General features: G+C 51.5%; 1 protein-coding gene across 1 annotated transcript; it reads right to left on the bottom strand.

The window, feature by feature from the left end:
* Positions 1 to 658: 658 nt before the first annotated feature.
* Positions 659 to 20,413, bottom strand: Faah (fatty acid amide hydrolase). The gene is made up of 15 exons (XM_038334830.1): positions 20,101 to 20,413; positions 10,729 to 10,842; positions 8,696 to 8,830; positions 8,368 to 8,501; positions 8,073 to 8,279; positions 7,819 to 7,859; positions 7,428 to 7,552; positions 6,142 to 6,267; positions 5,625 to 5,722; positions 4,168 to 4,267; positions 3,868 to 3,908; positions 2,804 to 2,843; positions 2,262 to 2,370; positions 1,404 to 1,549; positions 659 to 1,227 (listed from the first exon to the last, which is right to left on the bottom strand). The coding sequence occupies exons 1-15, from the start codon at positions 20,293 to 20,295 to the stop codon at positions 1,099 to 1,101; spliced, it is 1,740 nt and encodes a 579-aa protein (XP_038190758.1). The 5' UTR covers positions 20,296 to 20,413; the 3' UTR covers positions 659 to 1,098.
* Positions 20,414 to 21,959: the final 1,546 nt, after the last annotated feature.

The following is a 21,959-nucleotide window of genomic DNA, read 5'->3' as shown; positions in this document are numbered from 1 at the left end:
ATCCCCTGGAGATGGAATTACAGACAGCTGTGAGCTGATATGTGGGCTTTGGGAATTGAACCTGAGTCCTCTGGAAGAACAGCCAGTGCTCTTAACCAGTGAGCCATCTATCCAGCCCCCATTTCTTAACTCAGCCTCTGAGAACTTTCTAGGCTCAGTACACCTTCTCATTCTCCAGGAAGACTTCCTTCCAGGCCTTGGTCAGCAGTGGTAGCAACTCCAACAGAGTGCCTTGTTTTATTCCTCGCAGGCAGGTGGCTCTTCTTCCCAACAGTGACAGCTCAGGGCCAGGTGTGCCCACTTGGCTCCCTGCAGCCCAACCCAGCTGCTTTCTCTGCTGCCCTGTGCTGTCTGTAATAGAAGAAATGAAGTCCCCACCATTGAGGAGAGCTAGTATCCTCAGGGAAGACAACCCACCACAGATGTCCACTCCACCAACAGAACAGACTGGGAAGAAAGATCCCACACCCTCTGGGGCCCAGAGGAAGGACAGAAGGTTTCGTGGGACAAAAAAGGGGACATGTGTGCTGGGCTTCAAAGTACTAAGAGGAGAGGTAAAAAAGGCGGCATGTTAGCAGAGATGGAGGGAGCGGAGGAAGACCTGGGGCAGTGTCCATCAAAGCTGGGCTGAATCCAAACAAAAAAGGAAGAGACAGAGTCAAGTGCCGAGAACATGCCCGTTTGTCCATCTTGTGGGTGATGACATCAGGGAGGTTTGGAAGCAGGAGAATGACAAGATTGCAGCTGGCTTCAGGCCAGCCCTCTCAGCAGGCTCTGGTTCCCAGAACCCTAACAGAAACACCCAGAAAATACATAATGCATTGCTTCTTCACTGTTGGTGACCCTTGGCTCAGGCCATTCCTGCTGGCTGCCACCTGAAGTAGGGGATCAGGATGGAAAGAGGACCAGAGAAGGGAGCAAGGTCCAAACTTGGTTGGGGGTGGGGGGTTCCTGTGCTTCTGTAGGGGTCCAGGGGAGGGCAGGTGGATGCCTCTTCCCTGTGCCCGGCATTTCCTCACAGGTGGTAGTATCCTGAATAGACAGAGCTACAGAGTTCGTAGGCCTCAGGTCCTCCAGAGCTGGGCAGGTCAATGACCCTCAGGATGGCTGCTTTTCAGGGGCCATCAGCTGTTCCACCTCCCTCATGAAGCGCAGGCACATCTCTTCCTGCCAGGGCAGGGCCACACACTGCACGGCCACCGGCAGGCCTACACTCTTCTTCATGGCCTACAGGGGATACAGACATCAGGATGGGAGAAATGGGATCATGCCCCAGGTCCAGAAAACATGTACTCTGCGGGGAGGGCAAGCGGCAGGCATGGGGCTATTCTGAGGAAGGCTGGCCAAGCCTGCAAGTGCTAGGCCTCTGTCCTCTACAGCAGCGGGGGCTGGGCAGGCTTTACCTTCTTCAGCGTAGTGTCCCAGATATCCCCAAAGTAGCCTCTGTAGTGCTCCATCTGGGCATCGTCCTCAGCGGTCACAGTGGTGACAGGCACCACCCCCGCAGGGAAGTCTAGGCAGTTGTAGAGCATGGTGTAGCTGATAGCCCCTAGAACACAAGACCTGGCTGTAGCAATCCCTGCCACCTGCAGGGCCAACTGTCCTCTCTGGGCCTAAGTGACCCATCCTCAACCCGCACATAAAATGGCACTCTGATTCTACAGTTACACAAAACCCCCTCTCCCAGGCCTGAGGTCTGTGGCAAAGCACAGAAGCCAGCAAGACTCCCTGACACTTGCCCTGTGCCTTTTCCCATGCAGCTGCCCCGATTCCCCGACCTGGAATGCTGGTCCTATATTCTTGATTTAAAAAACCCCTAGATTCAAACACGACCTCCCCAAACTGCAGGCTCGTCAAGGAGACCTCCTACAGAAATAGTGTTCAGAACAGACAACTCAACCACTCCCAGCATTCCACGCATCTTCCCCCCACCCCACCCCTGGTTTTTGGAGACAGGGTTTCTCTGTAGCTTTGGAGCCTGTCCTGGAACTAGCTCTTATAGACCACTCTGGCCTTGAACTCACAGAGATCCGCCTGCCTCTGCCTCTGCTGGGATTAAAGGCGTGCGCCACCAGCGCCTGGCCATCTTCCATCCCTTTAGCCAACAAGCTAGAGAGGTCCAAGTGAGGAGCAAGATGCTCCTCCACAGAGGGGGTGTCCCCAGAACTCTTCCTTTTCTACCCACAGCACCGGAGTTCAAAGGGCTGACCTCAGAGGGGAGGGAGAAAAGAGAGTACTGAGGGAAGGGCAGTAGGCCTCACCTGTGGCTCTGCCTGATGCATTCAAATCCAAAGCAGGGCCCAGCATGGGGGTCAGTAGCACATCCAAGTTCATAGCTTTCCACTGGGCAATCACAGAATTCCGGTACATCTGAAGGGACACGAACACACTTGGGGAGGCACTCAGAGAGACTCAAGGTACCCCCAGGATGTCTGATGGACACTGAGTTGGCTCTGGCCCTAACATCTGGATCTGAATTGAACCACCATGCGACCAGAAGAGCTACCCCTTGATGGTATAAAAAATACCACGGGCAAAATACTTTCTGCCAAAGTATTTTGATGCTTACTAACATGGATAGTCCGAGAAGAACAAAGAGGGGCTCAGGACAGAAGCCCTATGACCCAGACTCCTGGACAGGCACTGGGCAAATGAATATCACAGAAGGGCCCAAGCCAAAGTCTCTAGAGAGGAAGAAGTGGCAGGCCACCCCAGGGCCCCAGTGACAATAGCTGTCAGAGATGCCCGCTGGTAGATGCCCTGAGCAATTGCACCCTCCTACTCTCCAGGACTCAGACCTTACCTCAATCTCATGCTGCAGTTCCCATAGCTTTCCAGCAGACCTGGACAGATAGAGTGAGGTCACCAGCCAACACAGCCACAGCCATCAGCATCAACATCATATCAGCATCAGCATCAACAACATATCAGCATCAGCATCATCAACATCATATCAGCATCAACAACATATCAGCATCAGCATCAACAACATATCAGCAGCATCATCAACATCATATCAGCATCATCATCAACATCATATCAGCATCAGCAACAACATCATATCAGCATCAGCATCAACATCATATCAGCATCAGCATCAACATATCAGCATCAGCAACATCATATCAGCATCAGCATCAACATCATCATCATCATATCAGCAGCATCAACATCATATCAGCATCAGCATCAACATCATACACCCTGCTCTCACCCCTTCTAGATCTCACTCAACCCCAGGGGATCTCTGAGAGGGGAAATCAAGGCCCTGCTGTCTAGATAGAAAAATCCAGGATCTCAAGGGCTACAGCTGGATGGTTTAATGACGTCACAGCCAAGCCAGCACTAGACCAGACCTGATTCCTCATGATCCTTGGCCTACAAGAGAGGGGAGGGCTATCAAAGGTCCGCAATACCTAGAGGTGAGAGGAGTTAAGTCCACAGATGTCATTCTGGAAACAAGCTGGCTCATGTCCTGATTTTGAAGACCCAGCCACCAAGGAGTGGGCAGGACCAGGTCCAGACCAGTTCAGTTCAGATTCCTAAAAGCCTTTCCCATTTTCCCCTGGTACCCACAGTCCCCAGACCACCCCAGCTCAGGCTAACTCCTTTCTGGTCTGTTTCCCTATGCTTCCGTCTATCTAGCCTGTCCTGCTCTGCTCTCAGGCCCTTGTCCTCCAGATCCAGGACCCTCCTAAGACAGGATCAGGGGCTCCCCCAATGGTCCCAAGTCGAGCTCTCTGCCTGGACACCTCAACTTTAAGATTTATTTCCCCCAGAGGCTTTCCCATCAAAACCACCTGGATGCAGACAAGACCAGCTGGGGAAAGACAGGGGCAGGCATCAGGGTATAGAAAAAGTTCTCACCGAGGCTGCATGCTCTTGAGAAAGGTTGCCAGTCGAGGAAACTGTACCAGAACAGACACAGGGTCAGTGACTGGTCCCCTATGCCACCTCTTCCATGTCTTCCCACCTCCCAGGTCTGGGTCACACCCCTTTTGACAAACAAAAGACTGAGGGACCGGGGAAGAGAACAGTCAGGGGAGAGACAAGGAGGCCATGACTGTCCACACCTAGAGGCCAGGGGAGGAAGGCAGAGCTAGAGACCATGAACGATCATAAGATGGGGGCCCAGAGGCTGCGTCCTTGTATGCCTGGAGCTCTCACCAGAGGCTTCAGCAGGAAGCTCAGCAGTGTTTTCAACCACCCGGGTATCTTCAGAATTAGGATGAGGTCCCCCAAGCAGGGATCCACAAAGTCGCCTTTGCTGGAAGACAAAAGGCCTAGGTGAGGTGCTTCGCTCCCCCTCCCCTTCTCCCTCCCTGATGCAGTCCTGTGGACTCAGTGGCCCTGCCCACCTCCTTCCTCACCCAGCTCCTGTGGGATTTAGTCGTTTACTTGACCTCTTTCCAACGCACACTGTTTCTGCTGCTCGCTGGGATACCCACCCCTAGTAGAGACCGGGAGGCAGTCCTAGGGTCACCAAGGACGGAGGGAAATGTCTCCCTAGGCATTTTCCATTTAGCACTGATGCCAGCCTATATTTAGAAATGGGGCTACGTGACAGGCTGCCCAGGAAGCTGTTCCTCATCTGGCTCAAAAGCTTGGAGAAACCTTCTAGGATCGTCTCGTTCTCGGGGTTGGGTGGAGAGGTAGTACCTTCTACTGATGCCTAGGCAGTATTCAGCTGCTGGGAAATTGCTCGGGGGAGGGTGAGCTGGCATAGTGACATGACAGGCTGAGCCGTTGACTGAGCAAGGCTGCAGGGCCCAAGCTGAGCTACAGTGAGACCAAGGAGCAGGTCTGTTGCCTGGGCCAGCTCAGAAATAATGTCTCCAAGAGGTACCTTCTCAGGCCTCTGCAAACAGCTGGGAGGAACTGCTCTCTGGCAAGCCTCTTAAGTGAGTCTGTTCCACACGCCCAACTCAGAAAAAGGGAAATTGAGGATTGAAAAGAAAGAATTGGCTCAGGAAAGGTTGGTGCCCTTCCTTAACAAACAGCAGGGAAGGCCAGGCGGTGTGGTGGCGCACACCTTTAATCCCAGCACTTGGGAGGCAGAGGCAGGCGGATCTTTGTGAGTTTGAGGCCAGCCTGGTCTATAAGAGCTAGTTCCAGGATAGGCTTCAAAGCTACAGAGAAACCCTGTCTCGAAAAACCAAAAAAAAAAAAAAAAAAAAAAAAGCCTCCCATTACACTGTTACCTTTCCATAGTCTCTAGTGAGTTATCTCCAGGCTCAACTTGCACAGCTGGAAGGACAGCAAGGTCCCTTCCCAGAAACCCAGATCTTCCACATGTGCAGCAAAGGCCTGTCCTGGGGATGGTCAACAGGGCCCAGCTGCTCGCCCTAGTCTACACATGTTTTTAATTATTGTATTATTTTATGCATCTAAGTGTTTGCCTGAATGTATATCTGTGCACTGGTGTGTCTGGTGCCTGCAGAGGCCAGGAAAGGGCACCAAATGCCCTGGAACTGGAGTTACAGACAGAAGTGAGATGCCACGTGAGTGCTGAGAATTGAATCTGGATCATCTGGAAGAACGTCCCGTGCTCCTAACCACCGAGCCCAGCCTCTCCGCACTTTGTTCTAATTCCACCCTACATCCTGAAGCCCAACAGCACTCACAAGTTCTGGAGGAAAGCGTGGCCACCGTCACTGAACAGCCCACCTGCGGACAGGACCTCCAGAGCGTAGGGTATGTTGTTTGGCAAGAAGGGAAGCAGCTGCAGGGATTGAAGGGTATATTACAGCCTTCGGTTCCCGTAACTCATATGCTGCCCCAGGGGCCATGTGGACAATCTGGGCCACATGATCACAAAGTCAGCCTTACTGACCCATGACATCAGGAGAAGACTGGAGCCACACATGAAGCTGTCTCAGGATAATCAACCAAAACCCACTGGCCCACAGTCCCAGGTCCCTGGGACTCTTTAGGGAGTGGTACATCATCGTTCAGACATCGCTCAGCACAGGCTAAGCCCTCCATCCACTACTCGTCCCGGTCCTCCCACCTCGGTCATCTTTGCACTGGTCTCAGAGAGCCAAAACTCTCATCCCCGATGGCTAAATAACAGGGAATGCAGGGGCCTGGGAGGTCCATGGGTATCAGGAAGACTCCCCTGGAGGAGAGGAGATGCCATACCGTGTGGCCAGCAGCCTCGAGACTCTGCTTGGTCTCCAGCACGGCCCTCCTCATGGCCGGGGTAGGCATGGTATAGTTGTCAGTTTCATAGTAGCCCACCCGCAGGGGTCTAGAGCTTGTGTAGACCTAGAAGCAAACACTAGAGATGAGGCTGAGCAGAGAGAATGGCCCACATAGGATGCTTAGAGACAGGTCCTCTCAGTCAACCACAGCTACGACGTTACAAGCTATGTTTTCCCCTTCAGTACCACCAAACCCTTCACCTCTAACCCTTTCACAAAAAGCCTCCACAGTGATTCAGAAAGAGCAGGAAGGGTTCCCAGAGTCCTTAGAGGGAACTAGGGCTACCCAAAGACTGAAGTCCATGCATCCTGTCTTTTGAGCTGTTAGCTGCCCTCGCTGCTCCTGTGAGAACTAGTCCAGACCTCCAGACAGGGGCCTCCCACCTCTCCCCTCTCAGAAGAGGTTCAGGCTAGAGCTGTCTGGGGACCCTCAGCCTCTTCAAGACAGCTTCACAGAGACAGGGGAGAGGCCAGCATGGGAGAAAGAAAGGCTGGACTGCTGGAAGTGGAGCTTGCATCCCATAGTAGACATGACACACTGTGTCTGCATGCCTCCACTGTGACCACCCCCAAAAGCTCTGTACATAAATGCAGATAACCTCCATGGTTATCCTGGTTCCCTCCTTCTCCCCAGCTCACCAAGACTCTGGGTCTCTCACCCAAAGCTCCTCCTCTTTCTGTATGCCCCTCCCCTGGCCCCATCCCTAACTATTACATCAAGCCCAACTCCAGATTGAAAGATCCACCTAGGCAGGCCCCACCCTCCCCTCCCCTCTCAGGCACTAAGAAGCCGGCTCCCCAGCTTCAGGGAGTAAAGCTGTTCAGCTCCTTCCGATCAATGACCTATATTGGTCATATTTGGGAAGATGACACTTCACGGCTCTCAGCTCATTCAGCCTACTTGCCACGGAGCCTATTTACTGGGGATATGGGCAGGAATACTGTAAGAAATGCTGCTATTTCCTAAGAGCAAATCCAACCCAGGTCTAGTTTCTTTCTGAGAAGTCTCTGAACCTAACTAATGGTCCTCAGTCACACAGGCTAAAACCCCAGAAGTTCCAAATGCAGGCACGGGCATCACCTAGTGGTCAAATGTGGAGTAGCAGCTGCCCCAGCCTACCCTTGCCACAGGAGAGGGTTTTCCAGTCAATCCTTCCCACACCGCTTGGGTTCTAGAATTCACTTCCCTTGCCCACCTCCCACCTCCACCCCACCCCCGCTCACCTCCTCTCTGAAGGGCAAGGGTGGAACGGTGGGGTCCAAGCGGAACAAGTCCTCACACAGTAGGGCTCTCAGGCATAATGCCAGGCTCTCCACATCCCGGGCCATGGGGCCAACAGAAAGCTGCACTGTAGAGAGGGGAGGGGAGGGGAGGGGAGGGGAGGGGAGGGGAGGGGAGGGGAGGGGAGGGGAGGGGAGGAAGAGGCGTCACTTGGCCCCTAAGGAGCTCTGGGTCTGAGTAAGGGCTGGCCTATGGCTCCAGAGTAAGAGCGAGAAGGGGCAGTGGGAATTAGCCTGGCAATCAGATATTGCCCACAGGCAAAACAGGGGTGAAGGCGGATCAAGATGAGCCCCCACCCTCCAGGGCACCAAGAGTGTTCCAGGCCCCACTCACCTGCTGTCTGTCCATAGACACAGCCCTTCAGGCCACTCTTGCTGGTCAGAAACACAAGATGTTGGAAACAAGCAGCGGCCGCTCTATCCTCACCCAAGCCCATGCCCTAGCTGTGAACCCCCAGCACTGGCAGAGAAACCATGCACAGCCGGTGATATTTACCTCCTCCCATTCCCTTAAAAATACTGGCTAGTAAATCGCTCCTGGGTCATGCATGCATGAGGGAGTTCGAAAGGTCCCTGTGCCCACCTTACCTGAGGCGGTTTCCGGTAGGCTTGAGGCCACAGATGCCACAGAAGGAAGAAGGGAAACGGATGCTGCCTCCAATATCTGTGCCTAAGCCCAGAGGGGAGCCCCCAGATCCGATGAGAGCCCCCTCGCCCCCCGAGGAACCACCTGGGCTCTTGGAGGACTTCCATGGGTTCAGAGTCTGGCCAAAGAGTGGGTTACTGCAGTCAAAACTGGAGGAAAGCAGCAAAGAGTTAGCTCAGGCCACGTTGACAACTGTCCTCTGTCTACTCCCACCTCACCCAGTTCCTAAGGACCAACCTTAACATGGACTGGGGGACATTGGTGTGCACGAAGGGCACGGCGCCCTGCAGCTTCAGCACCTGCACCACCACACTGTCACACTCCGATGGCACCCCCTCATTCAAACTCAAGCCCAGCGTGGAATCTTGGCCCTTCGGGGAGAGATGGGTATAAAGAAGACACCATGGTTGAGACAGGACCCTTCGGCAGCTCAGGGACACTCCCACCACCAGCACACTGGCCAGCCCAAGCCTCTGAGGTCTCTAGAACTGAGGCATCCTTTAAGCCCCCAGAGCTGGATACAGAGCAGAGGAAGTATGGAAGGCTGACATCAGGGAGGGCATACCTTGTAGCTGAAGCATTCCTTGAGGCTCACAGGGATGCCATAGAGCAGGCCCTGTCGTGGGGCCTGGGATAGCTGAGTCTCACAGTCAGTCAGATAGGAGGTCACGCAGTTGGTCCCCTTGTTCACTTCCCAGGCCTAGGGAAAGGGAAATGGACACAAAGCGGAGGGAAGGCAGCTCCTCTCTTTAATGTCCCCCCCCCCTTCTACATTTCCTACAAGGGAAAGGGTAACCAGAAACACGGCTCAGAGGCAGCAGCACAGAGGATGACCTCCGGCCCAGTACCCACCCTGCTTCGCCCAGGCTCTTAGAGAACAAGACGCGGGACCAGGCCAGGCTAGGGAGCATGATGCTGTCCTCAGAGGCACTCAGCAGAGGATGAGCTAGAAGACCAGTGGCCGCTGCTCCCATAATTCCAAGCTCTATCTAAGCCCAGGGAGATAGACAGGAGCAGACAGGAGCAGACCTCCACATCAGGTCTTGCTGGGAGTCAGTCGAGCTAGACTAGACCCTGGCACTCCATCCTCTGCCCTGTGGCAGGCTCACACTGGTCAAGTGGAGCTTCCCTTTTCCCCTGAGACTCTTGAGTCCCACAGATGACTGACCTCAGTAAAGAAATAAGGGTTAGGCCCAACATAATGATAAATTGACAGTAGACATCTAGACCTTCAAGTCACAGGCCTAGGGTCCCAGGTGTACAGAAGGGGGACACAGAGGCTGAACCTAGTGACCCCTCCTGCTCCTGGGAGACAACGAGAGAAAAGAGTAAGCTGTGTGGTCACACGCACAACCGCAGCCATCAGTCACCGGCCACACAAGGCAGGAAGGGAGGAGCCTACGCAACAAAAATGCTCAGTTGAAAACTGGAAGTGCAAGGGCCTATCGAGGGCTTGGTAAGCAAGAGTGACGGCCTTGGCTGAGGTCTCGTGTCTGTCAGTGACATTGGCCTACTTTCTCCCGCCCACTTGGATGCCGTCCCTTCAAACACTATCAGCACACACCTCAGCCCTGACACTGATACTCATCTACTCGGGGTCACGCTCACAGACACAACACACTCAGAATGCACCAGGATGTATATAGTCTGTCTTCCTCTTTTTCTCTCACATATATTCCCTGAGCACTTCTTAAGGGAAAGAGAATGCATGTGGCACTAAGGCTTACCAGCAAATAAGACACTTTCTGTCGGGGCTGGAGAGATGGCTTCATGGGAGAGAACTTTCTCTTCTTCCAGAGGACCCTAGCTTAGGTTCCAGCACTCACGCCAGGAGGCTCACAGCCACCTGTAATTCACATTCCATGCCACCCAATGCCCTCTTTGGCCTCCAAGAGCATCTGCACACATGTACATACCCCCTTACACACACAAATACACATACTTTAAAGTTTTTAAAGAATTAAAGAACAATCCCTATCCACAGGGATTACCCATGGAGAGTCTGGAGAGGGGAAGTCGAGCCCTGCCTGTGAGTTGACAGGGAGAGGGACACCCAGCAGGGCAAGGGCAGGGGAGGACTTGCTGGGCAGAATGGAATCGATGAGGAAACAGAGAGGGGAAATCCCAAGGAAAGGGAACCGGTGCAAAGCAAGGCAGAGCCCCAGCTCATTGTCTCCAGTCTCCACGGTCTGCGTTGCTGGGGGGATGAAGATCTGGACCCCAAGGCCTGCTAAACTAAAAGGGCACCTGCCCGGAAGCTGCTGCTGCTGCTGCTGCTGCTGCCCACAAAGGAAGAGAACAGTGAACAGCAAGGTGGCTAAGGGGGAGGGTGGAGAGAGACAGAAAGGAACAGAACAGACTTGGTGGCCAATGAGGTGGAGGCGGGAGAGAGGGAAATCTGGGCTGGAAGCCAGGTTTCAAGCTAAGACAACATGCTCAGTGTCCACACACACACACACACACACACACACACGCTGGCTCCTTCCCTCCCTAGTAGTTCCTGGCACTGAGATTCTACCATGATCCGGAGCAGGACAACCAAGGCCAGGTTTTCCCCAAAGCCTGTGCAAAGAAGGCAGGGGCTAGCCTAGGGCTTACCTTTCCCAGGTAGGTGAAAAGCACAGCCTCTGGGGACAGCTCCCCACTGTATAACTTCTGTCCCAGTTGGGGCAGGGGCAAGGCCAGCAGCGCCTCTGAGTCCAAGTCAGGGTTCTGTGGGGAACATATTCCATCAGTCTTGCACAGGTGACTTTTGCCACTCAGTCCTCACAGTAAACAAGCTCATGCTCACTGTCACTTGCTCATATCCCTATAGAAGGTACCACCTGCAGCTCTGACACCAGAAACCACCCTAGGTAGGCTCTTGGTGTCCCAGACCAGTGCAAATGTCACCTCCGGACGTCTGCTGGATAGGAAATGATGAGGGGCAGGGCGTTGCCCGGACAGATTATTGCGCCATTAGACTAGCATCCAACACAGCTGCCTGCTGCCCGTCATGCACAGCGCTGAGTGTTTTATTTGTTTGGGTCCCCACTCTCACTCCCGGGGTTATTTATTTTTCCTTTTCTTTTCTTCCATTTCTGACAGTTTCTTACTATTATATAATGAATTGTGATCATATCCCATCCCCGTTACCTCCTCTTATTCACCCACACACACACACCTGTTGACCTTCTTCCCAACTAGGCCTGTTCCCACTTTCTCCATGGTATTTCTGTTTGGTTTTTGTTTGTTGTTGTTGTTGTTGTTGTTGTTGTTGTTGTTGTGTGTGTCCAAATCATATTCTGATTGTAACAGTCATGTCATACATATCCAGAAGTCAGCGTTTTATAGTGCCCCTCCCCATCCTTTGGGTATATTTTGTTCTGTTTGAGATAGGTTCTCACTATGTAAACCAGGACAGCCTCAAATTCAGAGATCTGCCTGCCTCTCTCAACTGCTAGGATTAAAGATTTGCTCCACCACACCTGATTGTATTTGTTTTTTAAGAGGTCTCAGTTATCCTGACCGGGTTAGCCTTGAACTTTCAAGATCTTCCTCCCCTGTCCCCAGCCCCAAGGAGATGAGATCACAAGCTTTCGTTTGGTTTTGGTTTGGGTTTTTGGCTTTCAAGACAGGGTTTCTCTGAGTAGCCCTGGCTGTCTTAGAACTTGCTTTGTAGACCAGACTGGCCTAGAATGCAGAGATCCACCTGCCTCTGCCTTCTGAGTGCTGGGATTAAAGGCGTGCGCCACCACCACCACTGGCTGGATTACAGACTTTTCAACACCAAGCCTATGACCCTCCATGTCTTCACTAACTCTGACTACCATTCCCAGTGTTCAGATTTAGAGACTAAAGCTAAAAGAAAGGAAGCGCTTTGTTTAGAACCACAAAGGGAGGGGGTGGGGCTGGAGAAAGGGCTCAGAGTATTTGCCCTTGTGGGGGGGGGGGACCTGGGATTGGCTTACATGATGGCTCACAGCCATCTGTAACTCTAGTTCTAGGAGATCCGATGCTCTCTTTTGACCTCTGCAGGAATGCATGTGGTGCACACACACACACCTGTAAGCAAAACACTCATAGACATAAAATGAAATAAATCTGGAAGGAAGGAAGGAAGGAAGGAAGGAAGGAAGGAAGGAAGGAAGGAAGGAAGGAAGGAAGGTAGTGATACTCTACCCACCCAGCATGGCCATCCACAGCACACAAGCCCTGGCAGGGAAGTGAATCAACAAAAGTCCCATTAAAATGCTACGTTAGTGGCTGAAAACCACATCCAAAGGGGGATGACTGACACATTCATTTCCAGACAGGTATGAAGGGCCTGCTCTGAACCTGGTCCCGCAGAAGTAAACAAGAAGCAATGCCCACGAGCTTACGCGAGACAAGGATGGAGCTGAGAACGAACAGGTAACTGTGAGGCCTAGTTCTTTGTCAAGCTGCCACAAGCTGAAGCCATCTCAGAAGAGGGAGCCTCAGTGGAGGAATTCCCTCCATCAGATTAGCCTGTGGGCATGTCTGTGGGGCATTTTCTTAATTAATGATTGTAGGCAGTGCCACCCCTTGGACCATGGTCCTCAGAAAGCCAGCTGAGCAAGCCATGGAACGCAAACTAGTACATAGCGTCCCCCATGGCCTCTGCTTCAGTTCTTGCCTGGAGCTCCTGCCTTGGCTTCCCTCGATGGTGGACTATAATCTGTAAGTTGGAATAAAACCTCCAACTTACTTTTGGTCATACTGCTTATCACAGCAACAGAAAGCAAGCTATGACATCATCAGATATGAACTGTAGATAGTGAGGGAATGAAAGAATAAATCAGGGTGTGGTAGAGAGTGGCACCTGGGCAGAGTGGGAAAGAATTGCTCTCTGATGGAGGAGGGCTCTAAGGCACACCCACCTGCCAGACCTCCAAGGCTTCCGGTCCCTGGGGTCAGCTCTGCCTGCAAACACCCTCCTGGGCCCTCCTCAGAATCAGACCAATTAGTGAACACTGAACTACCACCCCACTGCTCAACACATCCTCCATTCCTGCTAAGGTCACCAGAGAATCGCTTGTTACCAGTTCCAAATACATAACTGTATCGCCCTTCGTGCCTCTAGGGTCTTCACAGGTATCAGGCCACATGGCACTCTTTTCAGAGTCTCTCGGATAGAAATACCAGCCCCGAGGGTCCCCCGCTACCACCTCTCTGCTGCTCTCAGTGCTATTCAGTCAGTCAGCAAAGGGATGCAAAGGAGCACATGAGAGGCCATGCATACGGAAATAAACAAGAACTCAAGGTTCCTGCATTCAGGGAATCAACATCTAAGCAAGCAAACAAGACACTGGTAGGCAGCTTGAGGAAAAGCGCGAGACAGCAGAGAAACAATCTTGGTGGAAATGAGGATGCTGTTGTAGATGGATGGACAGTCTACCTGAGGTGACCTTTCAGCCATGACCTGAAGGGTGACTCCTCCAGGTTCCTCTGGTACTTGTCTTCAACCTCTGAGGCCAGAAGGGTTTGCCCTCCTGGCTTTCACTCTCTGAGCTCCCATCTGCTCTGCCTGTCCCATGTCTCCTGATCCTCCACCAAGCTCCACCTAAGGCAACTGCCCAGCTGAGCATGCAGTGAGTCCTGTCCTTCCTTCCGCGATCACTGCCTCTCACACCTTCAATATGGCTCCACCTCAGTGTGCCCCAGGATCCTCAGACAGGCAAGTCCTTTCCAGCTTCAACCTTTCCTGCTACTACCCTGCTAAGCCCTTGCCCCTGTGACCCATCCTTCCTGCTAGGTCTATACAAGGGCAAAGCCCAACCTGGTCTACAGAGCAGCATTTCAGAGTCAGAGTAAGCTCCTGAAGGTGCTTCCAGCCACGATCTTATCAGACGACCTTTGGTTCAACACTCCCTCACACTTCCCGTTCACCCAGACACAGCTCCACCCAACACCTGCCCCAACCTGGAAACCTTACATTCTTAATGCCAAGGAGCACTGCCCCAAATCTGTTAAATGATGTAATACTTACTTGGGGTTTTTATTCTTTTAATATAAGAAGCTACAGAAGAAAAACACAGATTCATGATCTCCTCCCAATACATAACCATATATATATATATATATAACACACACATATATTATCTTGAAAATATCTAGGGGGATGAAGAGATGGCTCAGAGGTTAAGAACATATACTACTTTTACAGAGGACCTGAGTTTGATTCCCAGCATCCATAGCCTATAACTCTACAATTCATTGGCCTCTGTGGGCACTGCACTCATATGCATATACACACACATAATTAAAAATAGTAAAAAATAATGATAGGAAGGTAGAGACAGGAAGATCCCTGAATCTCACTAGCCAGCTAATCTTGCTGAATTGGTGATCTCTAGGTTCAAGAAGAGACTCTGTCTCAAAAAATAACGTGGAGAGTAATAGAAAAAATATCTGACATCCGGCCTCCACACATAGGAACACACATGTGTACACATACACATGAATGCATATACATGTGTATACCACACAAATACACGAAGGTATACAAAAAGTGAGTGTTCACCCACTCTTCCCAGACCCTGTTCTGAAAGGAAACCGAAGTTTCCTAGGACTAGGACGAAGGGGCAGGAAGAGCCCACACTGCTGCTGTCGGTGGTCACTCTCTTCTTTCCCACAAAGCAGTCACGCTGTCTGAAGCCCTGCTCTTGCCTCTCCCTTCCCACAATGAACACAAACTGTGCTTCATATTTTTTCCAAGCATGGAGGCTTATGATTGTAATCCCAGCACTTTGGAGACGGAGGCAGGAGGGTTGCCATGAATCTGAGTCCAGCCTGGTCTACATAGTGAGCTGCAGGCCAGCCAGAACTATAAAACAAGTCTGTCTCAAAGACACAAAACAAGGGGCTGGAGTGATGGCTCAGCAGCTAATAGCCCTGACCGCCCTTCCAGAAGACCTGGGTTCAATTCCCAGCACCCACATGCAGCTCACAGCTGTCTGTGACTCCAGTTCCAGGGGATCTGGCACCCTCACACAGACACACATGCATGCAAAACACCAATGCGCATAGAAAGTAAATAAATCTTTTTTAAAAAAACTGTAAAATAAGGGCCTAAGAATATAGCTGTGTTGGTAAAATGCTTTTCTAATGTTCACAAAGTACTGAGTTTGATACCCAGCATAACATAAAACCAGGCATGGTGTGGTGGCACATGCCTTTAATCCCAGCACTTAAGAGGCAGAGGGATCTTTGAGTTTGAGGCTAACCTGGTCTACAAAGCAAGTTCAAGGACAGGCAGGGCTACACAAAGAAATGCTCCCCCTCCCCCAAAAAACCCAAACAAACAAAAAACCCTGGGCATGGTGGAGGTCAGAGGATCAGAAGTTTAAGGTCATCTTTAAAATATATAGCAAGTTCAAAGTCAGCCTGGAACACAAGACCCTGTAATACAGTATGTGTTCACTGTTTCATTTGAGGCAATTACTTCTGGCAGCTTGGTCACCATCTCCTCCCTCCTTGCTAAAGATGCCTGCAAAAATCCCTGCAAATGTCATCTAGAACAATCCTTATGATGGGCTGAATAGGAATGGCTCCCATAGATTCAGATTTGAATGCTTGGTTGCCAGGAAGTGGCACCTGTTAGGTGTGGCCTTGTTAGGACGGGTGTGGCTTTGAGGGTGGGCTTTGAAGTTTCAGGTGCTCAAGCCAGGCCAAGTGTCTCTCTCTTCCTGCTGCCTGCCAGCCCAGATACAGAACTCTCTGCTCCTTCTCTAGCACCACGTATTCCTGCGCACCATGCTTCCAGTCATGCTGACAATGAACTAAACCTCCGAACCTGCAAGGCAGGCCCAATTAAATGTTTCCTTTATAAGAGTTGCTGTGGCCATAGTGTCTCTTTACAGAAATAGAACATTGACTAAGACAACCCCCATTCTCACACACATTTCAATTCTTTCCAATGTCTCCATGTTGACAGTTGATGACACAGTTGCTAACAGCTATTTTTAAGTCTTCAGCTAGCATTAGGCAGTTGAGACATCCTCCTTCTCCCAAAACACTAAAGTCTGCACCCCAAAGAGGCCAGAGGGCCAGAAATAATCTCAAGATAGCTGTATGGCCACCCAGTGTGGAAACATTTTTTTCTCTCTTTTTCTTTCTTTCTTTCTCTCTTTCTCTCTCTCTCTCTCTCTCTCTCTCTCTCTCTCTCTCTCTCTCTTTCTTTCTCTTTTCTGAGACAGGATTTCTCTGTGTAGCCCTGGATGTCCTGGAACTAGCTCTGTAAACCAGGCTTCGAACTCACAGAGATCCACCTGAAAGGCATGTGCCACCACCGCCAAGTGAGACATTTTTCAAGAGGGAGCCACTATGTCTCTTGTAGGCACCGCTCCTCTTCCGGCTGCTTCTTTCTCTCCTGAACCATCTATCGTCTTAATTTCCGACTCTTGGACTGTCTCCTTTTCTCTCATAGATTTCTATCTTTGTTCTATTTCAAGCTGTCTCCTCCATTTGCTCACAGAGACGGCCAAGACATTCTCATAGTCTAACTGTGCTTTTGATTATCTGTGGAATCATTTCAAAGAGGAGTGCAAGGGAGGCTTGAGAAAGGCCAGGAGACGCAATCACAGTGGATCCAACTGAAGGGCGAGCATCTGTAGGACCAGTGAGCTTTACCAAGAGCACGCATGAGACAGTACATCCAAACACACGTGCAAAGGCCCTGAGGCAAGAATCACGTCCTATGACAGGAATCACGTTCTGTGACGATGCGTCCAGCCTCAACACTCCATTGGGGCTGGTTCTTGTCTGCAGTGTAGAAACAGTGCAAGCAGGGCTGGAGACATGGCTCAACAGCTAATGGTGCTGTCTTCTCTTCCAGAGGACCTGCGTTCTGTTCCCAGTGCCCCACATGGTGTCTTGTTCTTAAAAAAATATTTATTTATTATGTATACAATATTCTGTCTGTGTGTCTACAGGCCAGAAGAGGGCACCAGACCTCATTACAGATGGTTGTGAGCCACCATGTGGTTGCCGGGAATTGAACTCAGGACCCTTGGAAGAGCAGGCAATGCTCTTAACCACTGAGCCATCTCTCCAGCCCCCCACATGGTGTCTCATGACCATCTATAATTACATTTTCAGGGGGTCTGATACCCTCTCTGGCCTCTGTAGGCACAAGAAAAGCATATGGTGTACAAACATACATGTAGGCCAAACATTCATACACATAAAACTTTTTTTTTTGAGACAAGGTTTCTCTGACTGTCCTGGAACTTGCTTTGTAGACCAGGGTGGCCTCAAATTCATAGAGATCCACCCGCCTCTGCTTCCCAACTGCTAGGGATTAAAGGTGTGCGCCACCACCGCCTGGCATAATTTCTTTTTAAAGTTTTTTAAAACTTACTCAGGGGCAGTTGGGAGAAGTAGGGGAAAGACTGGTGCTGATAAGCGTCCATCGGTCGACAGTAACCAGACATACACCTCTCCCTAGGGTTGCTGCAGAGTCTGGAAGGGGAACCATTGTGTGAACGTCGGTGACTCAGAGGTGCTCATGCCCTCCTTGCCATCTTGTGTCTACCTTGGCACAAAGTTAACTTTGTGTAGTATCTACCAGAGGGACTGAACTACTTTGGCACTTCCAGTACATTTGACCCTACCTTCCCAGGTGCCCCTTGCTACCCTACCTTCCCAGGTCCCCCTTGCTACCCTACCTTCCCAGGTCCCCCTTGCTACCCTACCTTAGGTGCCCCTTACTACCCTACCTTCCCAGGTGCCCCTTGCTACCCTACCTTCCCAGGTGCCCCTTGCTACCCTACCTTCCCAGGCGCCCCTTGCTATTCAAGGACAGGCTGAGAAACACTAGAAGAGACTCCAGAGGCAGCCTCAGGTGCCACCTCTCATTACCCAAGGAAGCCAGAGCTCAGTAGGAGGGTTCTGTGGGGTGAAGAAGGGAAAGGGTAGATCCCAGGGCTGGGCTGATCAAGCTCCTACCTCCTAACCACCCCATGAGGTCAACAAAGCTATTGTCATCAAGAACCCTTAGGTAAGTATGGCAGCCCACACCTAAGCCTCAGAGCTTCAAATTGCTGAAATGGGAGAGTCTCTTGAGCTGGTCTCTCAGTCAGGACAGCGAGACAGAAAGAGAGGTATGGGGCACACGGACAATGTTAGGAATATGAACGTCTTTTCTGTTTACTAAAAAAGCACATGGGAATAAGAGTGTAGTGGTACGGCCTGTACTTGCTAGCACTTGGGAGGCTCAGGCAGGAGAATCAGGGGTTCAAAGTCAGTCTGGGAAGCATGAGACCCTGCCTAAAACACAAAGAAGACAGCAAGCAAACACACACAGAGGCTCCAGCCCCTGAAACCCCAAGGCCAGTTCCCCTTCCTGAAAAAGCTAAGTTTGGTGTCTGAGGCTAGGTGTTGGCTCCAGGAAGATATGCAAACCACATTTGTATTTCAGAGCCAAAACTTCTGCCCTAAAACATTCTTTGGCAAAACAGATTCTTCTGTTCTTGAAGAGACTGAAGGGCAATTACTTTATAAGAAATGGGGGAAATACAAGAAGACCCAGCCTTTTCCCAGCCCTCCCAGGCAAATGGATTCCTTATGGCTAAGATTATTCCTTCCTGTAGGCAGAACTGTGGGCAGATTCCTGTGCCTGCTCCCCAAGCTGTGTTGGAAGATGGCAGAACTCAGCCGGCTGCACAGAGGACATGGAGGAGTAGCCGAGGCTCCCCAGGTCCAGCCCAGGAGCATCACCAGAAAAAAGGGGGAGGTAGCAGAGAATCTGTGCTCAGGTAGAGGAGGTGGCCAGGGTGGGATCTGAACCTCCCAACCTGGAATGAGACAGTTCTAAACACTGACTGATGGTAAGCTTTTCAGGCAGAACCAGAGACACTTTTATCTCAATAAATATATTCGATATACCCCGGGCTTGGTGATGATGGGGAGTAAATTCAGACTACTACAGTCAGCCAGTTTTGCCCACATTCAGGCCCACAGCTGGGTATCCAAAACCCACTACCATTCCACCGCCCCCCACCCCTCGCCAATTCCTCTCCACTGCTGTGAGCTAGAGCTCCACAAAGCACTTTGTTGTCATTCTGGCTCAAAAATCACTACCTGCAACTGAGCACCTGCAAAATACAATTTTCACTGATACTGGTCCAGAAACACCTTCCTGACTCCTACTGTGCCCATGGCCTGGGAGATCTCCAACCTGTCAGATCCCACAAATACCCACAGCAACTCCTCGATCCTTCAGCACATAGGCACACATGGTGTTCAACATCTGGGCTTCTAGCTGGGGCCAGTGCTTCATACAACAGGAGAAAAGGCACCTTCTTGCAGACATCTTCTCTAACCTTTCCCCAAACTCTTTTCTCACACCTCCAAAGGACACACTGAAATGTCCAAGGCAGGAGAAACCGCCAGAAGGATGCTAGCAGAAAGGTTTGTGAGGTGATGAATATGAAAGACCGGGCGGCAGAAACCGGGAAGGACTTAGATTCTAGAGAGGCTTCGCCACTAACTCCCTACTCCCAGTTCACCTAGGCGTCTATTTTTTAACCCCTCTCTTAAGATCCTCATGCACAAATTAACAAACATGAACTTTTAAGCTATCTGGGCCATCATCACGCCATGGTTCCAAAGTCCTGAACACTAGTTTACCTACTGATTCTCACGTTAGCGGTTTCTGTTTTTGTTTTTAGAGTGTTGAGAGTCAGTAATCGAGATTCTCTGGCGCGGAGTAAAGCTCCTTTTTAAACCAGTACAGTGTCCAGACTCCATGACCTGTCCTGTCCCTTTCTTTTCCGCTTCTCCTCGGGCTGCACCTGGCGCGGAAAGTGTACGGAATGCGATAGCCCGAGGAGGGGTTTTGTTCCCAGGCTCGCTCACACCTGCGCTGCCTGCCAGTCGGTCTTCTGGCGTCCAGGCGGCTGCAAGTGCTGCCCCGTCCACGCCGTGCTCCCCACGCCCTCCCACCCCAGCCCCGGAGCCCGCCGTCACCTGCAGCCGGAAGCGCTGCACCGCCTTATCCATAGTCTCCAGGCCGGCTCGCTGCCTCCGCCGCGCCCTGGCCGCCGCTCCCCGGGCCGTCCGGCGCCCGGTCCATCGCAGGACCACTGCCGCCGACAACAAGCAGCAGGCTAGGGTAACCCCGGAGACTCCGGACAGCGTGGTCCAGACTTGGCTCAGCACCATGGTCTCCCGCAGCCCGCTGCTACCGGAGAGGAATCAGCACGCGCAACCCAACAGCTCCGCTGCAAAACCCGGCCTGGATCACCCGCGATTCCGCCTGAGGGAGGGGCGGGATCAACCGCGGGCCCGCGGGGAGCGGGGAGCGCGCCGTTGCTGGGCAGCCAGAGCAAAGCTGGCAGCGCCAACGGTCAAGGTCAAGCCTGGCCGCCTGCTGGGCTCGTTCCCCGCGTCCTGGCGTTTTAAGGGAGGCGGAGCAGCTGAGCTCCGCGTGGGCGCCCTCGGAAGCACCAGGGCGGCCGGCTTTCCTGGACCAGGCCCCTGGCGGCGTCTCCGCCCTGTGCACCCCACAGCTCCAACTCCCTCCCTGAAAACGCGACCACGCCAGAGCCCCCAGAACAGGTCCGCCTAAGCAGACCCCGTGCTGCGGAGCTTAATAATAACCCCTAACGTCTCAGCATCTTTCCTGGAGAGCCAAGCGTCATGAGGTTGTGCATAGCTGGTCGTCCATCTCGCCTGGGCTCAGGGCTAGCCCACCAGGTGGCCTCTCCTCTAACGCCCCAGACCTTGAGTCTTTTACCCTAGGTGCCCTCATCCACTTCACAAAGACAATCCCCATAGGTTATCCTCTCCCAGACCGAGGCCCTCTGAGATTTCACACCCAGGAAACAACAGTAACTTCATCTGAACCAGAGCCCTCTCTGGGGACCTAGTGCCCATCACTGGGGGCCATAAATGAGGGCCACATCCTAATTCTGACTAGTTTGCTTTCACAGAATTTTATGTGATTCATCCTGTGAGAAAGGCATTTATATTTTCACTTTTCTAGTGAGGTAACTTGAGGACAAGAGGGGTTAAATAACTTTCTTGAGTCACACTGAGTGAAGATGCAGACTCCAGTCTTACTCAAAGCAGTACTGCCACTGCTGCCTCTGGAAGTGAGGCACTGTGGGGTAGGGTTAGCTCAGCACTCTGAATGGAAACTCTGAGTCCCTGGGTGTCTTTACCTCTGAATCTGATAGGGGTGGTAATTATGTGTACCTTAGAGGACTGTTAGGAACCTGCCAGGCTCTCAGTAAAGTCCCCGTCCCCTGTCACACCTTAAGCCTCCGGCTTTTCTTTTTTAAACATCTGCCTCGCTGCGCTCCTGTATGTGGGATTAAAGCAAGCACACCCGGCCTTTGTTTCTTTTCTTTCATATATTTATATGAAATATAATAAACATTATATGTTTATGTGCGTTGATGTTTTGCCTGAATGTATTTGCCTGAATGTATTGTATTTGTTGAATGTTTTGCCTGGATGAGGATGTCCTGGAACTGAAGTTACAGACAGCTATGGGCTGCCACGTGGTTGCTGGGAATTGAACTTGGGTCCTCTGGAAGAACAGTCAGTGCTCTTAACCACTGAGCCATCTCGCCCCTGTTTCTTTTCTTTTTAAGGAGAAACTAAATTATTACTCTTCTTATTTTCAGAGTAATTTAGCTGAGTGTGGTGTTGCATGCCTGCAATTCCAACAAGAATACTCACTGCGAGACTGGTCATTCCTGAGGCCTAGTGGCCAAGTTTGTCGTCTGCTGCCTCGGGGGACTCCATTTACAAAGCATTCTTTTGTGTGTGCTCTAATGATGGCCTTTCTAAGCAGTAAACTCCCTGGGGACATATTAAAT

The sequence above is a fragment of the Arvicola amphibius genome, chromosome 6 (assembly GCF_903992535.2).
Source record: "Arvicola amphibius chromosome 6, mArvAmp1.2, whole genome shotgun sequence".
NCBI lineage: Eukaryota > Metazoa > Chordata > Mammalia > Rodentia > Cricetidae > Arvicola > Arvicola amphibius.
The sequence above is the reverse complement of the archived record's forward strand: the minus strand, read 5'-3'. Positions and strand labels throughout refer to the sequence as shown.

Excerpts from the sequence above, each read along its gene's own strand:
- Faah (XM_038334830.1), bottom strand. The coding sequence starts at position 20,295 with ATGGTGCTGAGCCAAGTCTGGACCACGCTGTCCGGAGTCTCCGGGGTT. Across the intron at positions 8,502-8,695 it reads AGGAATGCTTCAGCTACAAG|GGCCAAGATTCCACGCTGGG; the intron begins GTATGCCCTCCC and ends CTCTCCCCGAAG. Across the intron at positions 8,280-8,367 it reads GTCCCCCAGTCCATGTTAAG|TTTTGACTGCAGTAACCCAC; the intron begins GTTGGTCCTTAG and ends GCTTTCCTCCAG.